The 10479-nt window shown below is 38.0% G+C and overlaps 2 protein-coding genes and 1 long non-coding RNA gene across 4 annotated transcripts in view; 2 read left to right on the top strand and 1 right to left on the bottom strand.

The window, feature by feature from the left end:
• The window catches only part of LOC107691504 (alpha-taxilin-like), a 9873-nt gene extending 5925 nt beyond the window's left edge, over window positions 1–3948 (top strand). For both annotated transcript variants that reach the window (XM_016490122.1, XM_016490123.1), the window contains exons 8-11: window positions 566–640; window positions 2232–2324; window positions 2491–2586; window positions 2684–3948. In XM_016490122.1, coding sequence (XP_016345608.1) covers window positions 566–640; window positions 2232–2324; window positions 2491–2586; window positions 2684–2989 — 570 coding nt within the window. In that variant the 3' untranslated portion in view covers window positions 2990–3948. The remainder of the gene's footprint in view (window positions 1–565; window positions 641–2231; window positions 2325–2490; window positions 2587–2683) is intronic.
• LOC107691515 (uncharacterized) lies at window positions 3182–4430 on the bottom strand. Its single transcript, XR_001634545.1, has 2 exons — window positions 4059–4430; window positions 3182–4013 (listed from the first exon to the last, which is right to left on the bottom strand). It is a non-coding gene; the product is annotated as an uncharacterized LOC107691515 (long non-coding RNA).
• Window positions 4431–4823: 393 nt separating this feature from the next.
• On the top strand, window positions 4824–9437 carry eif3i (eukaryotic translation initiation factor 3, subunit I). The gene is made up of 11 exons (XM_016490132.1): window positions 4824–4993; window positions 5285–5377; window positions 5454–5541; window positions 5704–5769; window positions 7249–7398; window positions 7483–7610; window positions 8347–8457; window positions 8544–8633; window positions 8726–8799; window positions 8938–9030; window positions 9152–9437. Exons 1-11 carry the CDS (start codon window positions 4991–4993, stop codon window positions 9231–9233), a joined length of 978 nt encoding a protein of 325 aa, XP_016345618.1. The 5' UTR covers window positions 4824–4990; the 3' UTR covers window positions 9234–9437.
• The last annotated feature ends 1042 nt before the right edge of the window (window positions 9438–10479 follow it).

Below are 10479 nucleotides of genomic sequence, written 5' to 3'. Positions count from 1 at the left end.
CGTCGGAAATGTAACGCCCCTTACCATAATCGCGAGCTTCATCTTTCAAAATAAATGTAAAGACAGCCCGAAAGGGGAACAGAAACGCGTGACAGACACAGTGATGAATCTGGTATGTGTTTGCAGTACACAAGCCACGGTTAAGACAGCTGACTCCACTGTGGTGTGACCCTGTGTCTCTCTCTCTCTCCCTCTCTCGCTCTCCCTCTCTCGCTCTCGCTCTCTCTCTCTCGCGCTCTCTCTCTCTCGCTCTCTCACGCTCTCTCTCTCTCTCTCGCTCTCTCTCTCTCTCGCTTGCACGCACACACACACACGATGCGCAAAAGATAAAGAATATCTCTTTGGTTTTGAGACTTTAGTCTTTGCAACTTCAGGGATCTTATCTATGCACAATCAGCTTGTAACACTCCAAAGAGAAAGGAAAACTTGAAATCGCATCATATGACCCCTTTAACTGTACTGTGAGACTTGCACTATATATCTGCTAGTGTGGTTATGCCCTCTGGGCAAGAGCCGCCAGTCACTAATTAAGATTTATGTGGTTTGTCATTTCTTTCTTTTTCAGCTCCTGAAAGAGGCAGCTGAGTCCCAGAGGATGTATGAGCTCATGAAACAGCAGGAAGTCCATCTGAAACAGCAGGTGAGGAACATAGAATAGATCACACACCTATAGGACTGCTCCAGTTATTAGTTACAAAAATAATAATTTTACAACAATAATTTTACAAAAATATTAAAATAAATGAACTTTTGAACTTTCTATTTATCAAAGAATACTGAAAAAAACGTATCGCAGTTTACACAAAAATATTAAACAGCACAAATGTTTTTAACATTGGTAATAAGAAATTCTTCTAATGCACCAAATCAACATATTAGACTTTGATTTCTGAAGAATCATGTGACGATGAAGACTGGAGTAATGATGCTGAAAATTCAGCTTTGCATCACGGGAATAAGTTACATTTTAAAATATATTAAAATAGAAAACAGTACTTTTTAAATTGTAACAATATTTCACCATATTACTGTATTTTTTTGTAAAATTAATACAGCCTTGGTGAGCAAAATAGACTTCTTTCAAAAACACTAAAGGGATAGTTCACCCAAACATGAAAATGCTGTCATTACTCACCCTCATGTCGTTCCAAACCCGTAAGACTTTCGTTCATTTTCAGAACACAAATTAAGATATATTTGACAAAATCTGAGAGCTTTCTGACCCTCCATAGACAGCAAGGGAACTAGCACATTCAAGGCCCAGAAACGTAGAAAGGACATCGTTAAAACAGTCCATGTGACATCAGTGGTTCAACCTTAATTTCATGAATCTACAAGAATACTTTTTGTGCACAAAGCAAACAAAAATAACGACTTTATTCAACAAATTCTTCTCTTTCGCATCAGTCCCCGCTGTACGTTCACGAGAGTATCACGACGCATGCGTGTGATGCTGCTGACGCAGGAGCCGCCGTTCTGACGTAGAACATCCGTCTCTCTTAGTTCATTGTCTGTATTCTGGTTCAGATAAGTACAGCTAAGCAAAAAATTGCAAGTCATCCTCTCGGTCAAAATCTTCAGACATGTTTATGAAGACTTTTATGTACAGTGTGCATCTTCTGCTTGTAAACAAGGTGCAGCGCATGCATGTTCTACGTCAGAACGGCGGCTCCTGCGTCAGCAGCACCACACACATGCATCTTGATACTCTCGTGAACGTACAGTGGAGACTGACACGGAAAAGAAGAATTTGTTGAATAAAGTCGTTATTTTTGTTTGCTTTGTGCACAAAAACTATTGTAGATTCATAAAATTAAGGTTGAACCACTGATGTCACATGGACTGTTTTAACGATGTCCTTTCTGGGCCTTGAACGTGTCAGTTACGTTGCTGTCTATGGAGGGTCAGAAAGCTCTGTGATTTCATCAGAAATATCTTAATCTGTGTTCGAAGATGAACGAAGGTCTTACGGGTTTGGAACGACACGAGGGTGAGTAATTAATGACAGAATTTTCATTTTTGGGTGAACTATCCCTTTAAGAAATTTTACTAACCCGAAACTTTTGAAAAGTAGTGTATATTTACATTGAATGTGGGATCTACCAACTACCCAGAACTCCCTAGTGTTGTTTTTTACACAGTCAAGCGGCAATTAGAAAAATGTGTGTTACCTTTTCATGTGTTTATCTTAAGTTAATCTGAGGCTAAAATGTCTTTTTTGTCTTTTACAGCTCTCATTGTACACCGAGAAGTTTGAAGAGTTTCAAAACACACTTTCCAAAAGCAATGAGGTGTTCACAACATTCAAACAAGAGATGGAAAAGGTAAATGACTGTTTAATAATTATTGGATGTTGTAGATTCATGTGGACTTCAAGGCCTGTATACATGCATAGATCTTGGCCGTTGTTACATATTTCACAACATGAAGCCTAAATCTCTAAAGCCTGTATGTGAAGGTGATTTAATCTGTATTTGTATTGTGCCGCAGATGACAAAGAAGATTAAGAAGCTGGAGAAGGAAACCACCATGTACAGATCACGATGGGAAAGTAGTAACAAAGCCCTGCTGGAAATGGCAGAGGAGGTGATTGTACTCGGATCTCTCGTATTTGTCAGTTAAAGCTTTGTTACACCAGCTGAATATCTTAGTTTTATGTAATTTCTCTCTGTGTCCACTGTAGAAAACACTACGAGACAAGGAGTTCGAAAGCCTGCAAGTGAAGGTGCAGCGTCTGGAAAAGCTCTGTCGTGCGTTACAGATAGAACGCAACGAGCTGAGTAAGAAGGTTCAGGGTGTCTCCACAGGCGTTGAGAGTAAGCCAGAAATAGAGACGGGGTCACCATCAGAAGCCACAGACTCGGAGGAGGGCAGCCCTGTCCATCAGAACAGCCCAGAGACTCCACAGACCGCTTGTAGCCCGGCGTGCCACTGCGCTCCAGAACTAGAGGCTGAGACTCACAGAGAGGTTTGCTCAGCCCAGGATTGAGTCTTGCCGTCTCTGGGCGGCCAGGACACACACAATCCTTCCCGCCTCTACCCGACCCCCGACCCTCCGTCGGCAGTCAGCCTCTGTTGTTTTCTGCATCTGTGTCCACAACGGAACCACTGACTTGGCTGCTCCTGGGGGGTTTCATTGTGTCAGGGAAGATTGTGCCTTCAACATGATTCCTATGCTGCGTTTATATTCTTTGTTTTTTTTGTGGCTTGCTTTATCCCACCCTATTCCCGAGAAAATCCCATATTTGCGTTTAGAGGGGCATAGATGTTGCTGCTGTGTCGGAATGCTCAGTGTTTGTCCACTAAATGCTTGTTTGGCTGAATAAAAACGTAAAGAATCTTAACAGGTGGATTGCTGAAATCTGTGAAAAATTCTTTGCCGTGAAACAGCAGTTAGGTGATACTATTTCTTTGGGTGTTTTTATTTAATTTCTCGCCTTAAGTTGTTGTATCAGGTAAAATCTGCTTGTACACTTTCCAGCCACCCTCTTTCTTCGATTTAAATCCCACAAATCATAGTTTGCACCAAACAAAGAATGTATGATTTGTTATTCATCTTCACTACTCGGAGTTTAGAATTGTAGGCGTACAGTTAAGACTAACATTGTTTTTTGAGGTTAAGGTTCATGCAATCTGATCCTAGATTTTTTTTATGCTTTTGCACAGGACTTGAATTTGTCAGGTGTATCTTTTAGTTTACACCATCTTAGAGCACCACTAGCTTCTTTGATAAGTTTATATAGCCACCATTATAGATACATTGCTTTAACCCAATTCCATTACAACTTCTAATTAGCAATGTGCTCTTGAAAGGTGTCATGACCAATGAGGAATTCTCTTTCAGTGTGTGATTTCAGTTTGGACAGTTTTTTGTTAAGTTGTTTTTTTTAGATACTGATCACATGGTTGTTTGTGTCTTACTAAATGTGTTATTCAAAATGTAAAAAATAAATAAAGCCCAGTTACATCAGATTAAACAAGAAGATTCAAGTACACTCTATGCAATTCTAGCTCTGTTCATGTCATCTCAGTGTTGAGCATGTGAGCAAAGCACTGACATGCTGTGAAATGAATGTACGTTCCACACAAAGTGACTTAGTTTTGTGATGTCAGTAAATTTCAGCACTCTTGAATTTTTTCCCTCCAATACTTTGACAAATTATTGTTGTGCCCCTTCAGTGTTGGTAAAGTGTTGAGCGTAAAGTGCATCAAGTCATCAGTTGACCATGTAAATCCTTCCATATTTCATTCCAGTCAGTCAAGGTTTCTGCACAGGTTTAGATTTTCTGTTTCAAAATGTTTGTCAACTAGTATTTTATTTTATTTGCTGGCCATTCGAATTTGACATTCCCATTATATAAGAAGGTACCAAAGATGTTTCTTGATTTCCCCTCACAACCTGTATACATTTATTTGCAAATTAAAATACTAAGAACATTCAAATGTGATTTATGTTTTTATTGTTGATAAACTGATATATCAAACATGACGATAGTGTAAACTAATAACTTTGCCTGCATGGTTGAGAAACAAAACTTTAAACTTTAAAATAGAAAAATTAAACTGTTTATATTGTGTAAATTACGTATTAAATTAGTAAGTATATATGTGTGTTATTTTTGTATTAGTAATGCTCAATGTTTGAACTCGATTTAACCGCACTCAATGTTCGAGAGACATAATAATAGAACAAAACAATAAACCTTTCATTTACCGGCCATTCTAATAAAAATGAGATGTTGGTTATGATCTCAGTTGTAAAACTGAAGATATTAAATGTACCGTGTTCTTTTGTTGTTATTAAAGACCGGACCGTTAGAATTGTTTGTTGTTCAGCGGGGACCTGTTTTCGTCTGTACAGGAAGTGAAATCCGTCTTTTCCGTTGGTAACCGGGCGAAGTTGAGCACGCGTACCGCGTACTGTTTTTTTTTCCTACGGCAGGTTTAAATATAATTTCGGTTATATTCTGTCGATACAAAGCCGGAGATAATGGTAAGCCTAGATCTATGTATTTTCTGAGCTATTAAATGAATTGCACACACACCGGAAGTCTGTTGACCGCTGGTTTTTATTAGTTAACAGATGCTAAGTTTCAAATTGGGCGAAATATTAGGTCCTTCATATGATTGTAAAATTACACCAGTGGCTGTATTGCGACAATACGAGGAAGAGCAGGAACACTTCCAGCAATGCATACAATCGTGTGTAACTACAGCGACTGACACGATCGCTTGTCGTGTGTTAAATGAGCGTTAACGCACTCGTGCTTCATGTTTCGCATAGAAACCCATTCTCCTCCAGGGCCATGAGAGGTCCATCACCCAAATCAAATACAACAGAGAAGGAGATCTCTTGTTCTCAGTTGCCAAGGATCCAGTAAGTGATACACTACAAAGGAAAACATCCCAGTCGTGTTTTGTTGTTATGTTTCACATGTATATTGTCATCATAGATTGCGAATGTGTGGTACTCCGTCAATGGAGAAAGGCTCGGCACTTATACTGGACACACAGGTGCCGTCTGGTGTGTGGATGTTGACTGTATCCTTTCTAAAAGATCTTCTGGACTGGTGGAGCAATGCTAAATCTCGTTCATTTGTTTGTTTACTAAATCAATTTGGGTGTAGGTGAATTTTTCACCTGCACTCTTCTTTACTACGAGTCATTTGTTTTTGGAAAAGTTGTTCTTAACACGTTTCAAAGGGGACACTAAGAACGTATTGACGGGATCTGCTGATAACAGCTGCAGGCTCTGGGACTGTGAGACAGGTTGGCAAATTTAGTACAATATCAAATACTCAAATACCTCTCTGTTCCTTTCTTGACACATGACAGAAATTCCAACAAAAGGATACGTTTATTAAAAATTTAAATCAAATTGCAAGTGCTGATTATTTAAACAATTTGAATTTTGTCAAGAATTTAAACATTTTGATGTTTTTTAGTTTTAATGTTAAATATATTTTAGATATTAGTATTTTCAAATAAAACTTCAGTAGCATACCATTCTTCTTTGCAATCAAACATTTGTGACCTGTGCTGGCAAAATGAGTCAGAATGCGCACGGTCTAATTTTGAATCGCTTGCTGCTCTTGATTGAACTGCTTTTGTAGTTTTAAAAATCAGTTTATTTTTCATGAACACTCTAAAGGGATTTTTACATTTGATTATTTGTTTTTCTTGAATGCTTTTGTTTAGACGTAAAATGAAAAGGGTAATGTACTATTTGTTTTTTTCTTATATTCTACTGTTTTTTTGCATCTGTTCTTATTTATAATAACAAAGATAAAATAAAAAATAGCTATATTGTGATTATTAAAAAGGAAATTATTATTAAGAAAAGAAGTGGAGCAAAAGATGCAACGTTGCAGGTGATTTTGCTTTGGAACCTTCAGAAAACTTGAACTCGATTTTTCTCAGAATTGACTTTGCTGACTCTTGACTATCGTCAAACAGGTTTAGCTCAACAAATCATACATCATTCTGAAGGTCTTTTAATGGAGAATGTGAAAATGAAAAAACTTCACATTCTGTCTCATTTTGCCAGCACGGGTCACATTTTAAAATTGTCAAATTTTGTAATAATACATAATAATAATTGAACTGTTCTTAATTTTCTCAGTAATTTAAGCCTTTTAATTTTTTACCATCTCCAGACAGTCACACCACCAGCATATTGTTTTAAAAATATTAGTACTTAAAAAAAAATATCAGTATTGTTTTATTTTTTATACAATCCCCACAGTAAAAAAAAACACCTGCACATTAAATGTAAAGCCATACAACTCTATATATATATTATCTCAAAGAAAAGCATCATGTCTTTATTCTATTTGTCCGGTGTTGTAAGTTGAGCTTTATTTCACAAACCACTAAAAAAAAACCTAATATAATAATAATAAGTCAGGACCTTGGTTTAACGTCTCATCCGAAGGACGGTGCTTGTTTACCGTATAGTGTCCCCGTCACTACACTGGGGCGTTAGGACCCACACAGACCACAGGGTGAGCACCCCCTGCTGGCCTCACTAACACCTCTTCCAGCAGCAACCTAGTTTTTCCATGAGGTCTCCTATCCAGGTACTGACCAGGCTCAGCCCTGCTTAGCTTCAGTGGGCAACCAGTCTTGGGCTGCAGGGTGATATGGCTGCTGACAATATTTAATATCAGTCAACAAGCAGCATTTTCCAAAATGTCAAACACATACCTTTAGTCTTGTTGAATGAGGTTTGTGTGTTGACTTCCTCAGGAAAGCAGCTGGCTCTGCTGGAGACGAGCTCGGCGGTGAGGACGTGTGGCTTTGACTTCAGTGGGAACATCATAATGTTTTCCACAGACAAGCAGATGGGCTACCAGTGCTTTCTCAACTATTTTGACCTGCGAGATCCCCAACAAATCGGTTAGTGTTTGACCACTGGTGATTAAAGGAATATTGGTGATGCTTCCTGGCAAAGGTATTTAATATTGCATTTCTTTCCCACAGAGGACAACCAGCCATATCAGTCTGTGCCCTGCAGTGAGTCAAAGATCACCAGCGCTGTGTGGGGTCCGCTGGGAGAGTTTGTGATTGCCGGTCATGAGAATGGAGAAATTAACCAGTACAGTGCTAAGGTTTGTGCCTTTTGTTTCTCTTACATGACCAATCAGAATTTTGGGGTCAATAAAATAAAAAAAAAAATAAATAAATAAAAAATATATAAATATATATTTAATTCAGCAAGGATGCATTAAATTGACCAAAAGTGACTGTACATTTGTATTCTTTCTATTCATCATATAATATTATATTGTGTATACCATATGGACTGATGAACGCTACTTTATCAGGCATTATAGGAAAGATTAAATGAAAATGACATCAAAACTTTTCTGAAGACAATCGGTTCCCTTCAAAAAAGATACATATAAAAACACCTGTGCCACATTTTGATTTTGAAACAGTGGTCATGTTTATTTAACGAACTCAAAGCCTTTTGGAAAATCTATTTGTGTTGGTCAGTGATTTATTTGTGGTGGCCCGCCACAATATCAACAATGTATGGGAAACCATGATGATGAAAACAAGAAATGTTTCTTGAGCAGCAAATCAGCATATTAGAATGATTTCTGAAGGATCATGTGACACTGAAGACTGTAATGATGCTGAAAATTCAGCTTTGCATCACAGGAATAAATTAAAATATATTAAAAAAAGAAAACAGTCATTTAAAATTGTAATAATGTTTTACAGCATTACCGTTTTTACTGTATTTTCGATCAAATAAATGCAGCCTTAGAAGAGTCTTCAAAAACATTACAAATCTTACAGATTTAAGAGACGTTGGTTGTCTAATGTGTGATTCTTCAGTCAGGGGAGATTTTGAAGGCGGCAAAGGAACACACCAAACAGATCAACGACATCCAGTCGTCTGTGGATCTCACGATGCTCATCAGTGCCTCCAAAGACTGTACTGCCAAGGTTTGTGTCGAAAAAGCGAATGGTAAACTGTGTCAGGAATAATGCTGGGTTAGTCTGACTCACATACCGCTTCATTCATTGTGCAGCTGTTTGACTCCACAAGCCTCGAGCACATCAAAACCTTCAAGACAGAGCGACCTGTTAACTCCGCTGCTATCTCACCCATCATGGACCATGTACGTCTTGGAAATCTACTGTAGTGTCTCCCATGCTGAACTTCAGTTAATGTGTGTTATTTGTGTAACTGCAAGCAAACTGTGTTGCTCAGGTGGTGATGGGAGGTGGTCAGGAGGCCATGGAAGTCACAACCACCTCTACTAGGATCGGTAAATTCGAGGCCAGGTTAGTGTGTTCAACTGTGATTCACACACGCGTGGAAAATGTCATTTGCAGGCCTGGTAAAGTAATGGCAATTTAAAATCTTGAAAATGCATTGATATGAAGGAAAAATAATAGAATAGAATTGCCACGCTCTTCTAGGTTTTTCCATGCAGCTTATGAAGAGGAGTTTGGCCGTGTGAAGGGACACTTCGGCCCCATTAACTGCGTGGCCTTCCACCCAGATGGGAAAAGGTGAGTTCCTGCATTTATATTTTCTTAGAACATTTACTTTGATTTATCAGTCATGTAAAATTTGTTTTCAATATTTGTCCTTCATAATTTCATTAACCATCACACTCTTTTGCACCCACAGTTACAGCAGTGGAGGAGAGGATGGTTACGTCAGAATTCATTACTTTGATCCCCACTATTTTGATTTTGAGCTTGAGGCGTAATAACCAGTGACCGTCAGCACTCCCAACATCCAGGACAGATCACCATTTGAACACAACGGTAACACCTGATCGACTTCACAAGGATGAACATGGAGATTGTGTTTCATACAGTCACCTTCATACAAATATTGCATTTAAAGCATTTGATCCAATATATATTTAATGAATGGAACATTCTGAATAAACTGGGTTTGAGATAAAGTGGCCTGTTTTTTTACTGCTTGTCTTTTTACATATTGGTGCCATCACTGTAGAAATACTAAAATGGATATGCTTGGTTTAACTAATACAAGTTGTTTTTTTGTTTTCAAAGTATTTTTTTCCTACAATTAATCTAGGTTATGATATTATTCATTACACGCATTAAAGGGATATTTCATCCAAAAATTAAAATGCTGCGATTTGCTAGTTCTTGCAGTGAGATGCTACTTCACTCTTCTTGCATGTTCTTGAAAACGTCTTTTGGGACACATGGTTACATGTGGTTTTCCACTGCAAGGATGATCAGTTGTCTCCCTGTAGCACTCGTCTTAAGCATCTTACATTACAGACACTGCAGTTTGTTTGCTCTGGCCACATCTGCGGTCCTCATGCCTCCTTGCAGCAGGACTATGGCAACCCTGGACCTTTTTCTTCTGTTTTTCAGTCAGTAGAAAAGGTCTCTTTAACATAACATTATAACTGCCTGCCACTGAAGGACTGTTCCACAGGTGCAAGTGCACGAATAGTTTATAGTTCATTGAACAAGTGTGAAAAAAAACAATGTTTAAACTTTCTGATAAAGATCTGCTTATTTGGACTTTTCAAAATTATTTAAAATTTAGAAAAAGATGTTTTATATACATACACACGTGTGGGGAACCATTTTAAACAGCATTTCTTCATCTTAATTGCTACTACACTAAATACAACTACGTTGTACAGTAGAAGTTCAAACGCTGTTATACCTACTGCACTAACCAGTGTAAACGAACTCAAAACTTAGTGTAAAGTGTTACCAGTGTTTGAAGAGTTTCACTTGCAAACATACAACCTAATTTGGCCACTGATAATCACACAAACTTACTATAAAGTTACTGCTAGAAAATCTGAACATGAAATTGTGTTTGTGCAAGATGAATGAAATCCACAAAAAGTCAGAATTTTTTTTTCTTTATTTACCAAAGTCATTGTTATAATAAGGACATTTCACAACCACTGAACTCTGGAACTCCAAACGGCTATATCTGGTCAGCCGTGACTGACG

The sequence above is a fragment of the Sinocyclocheilus anshuiensis genome, unplaced genomic scaffold (genome assembly GCF_001515605.1).
Source record: "Sinocyclocheilus anshuiensis isolate Anshui unplaced genomic scaffold, SAMN03320099.WGS_v1.1 scaffold162, whole genome shotgun sequence".
Taxonomy (NCBI): Eukaryota; Metazoa; Chordata; class Actinopteri; order Cypriniformes; family Cyprinidae; genus Sinocyclocheilus; species Sinocyclocheilus anshuiensis.
The sequence above is the reverse complement of the archived record's forward strand: the minus strand, read 5'-3'. Positions and strand labels throughout refer to the sequence as shown.

Excerpts from the sequence above, each read along its gene's own strand:
- eif3i (XM_016490132.1), top strand. Across the intron at positions 5,542-5,703 it reads CTGGTGTGTGGATGTTGACT|GGGACACTAAGAACGTATTG; the intron begins GTATCCTTTCTA and ends CACGTTTCAAAG. Across the intron at positions 7,399-7,482 it reads GCGAGATCCCCAACAAATCG|AGGACAACCAGCCATATCAG; the intron begins GTTAGTGTTTGA and ends TCTTTCCCACAG.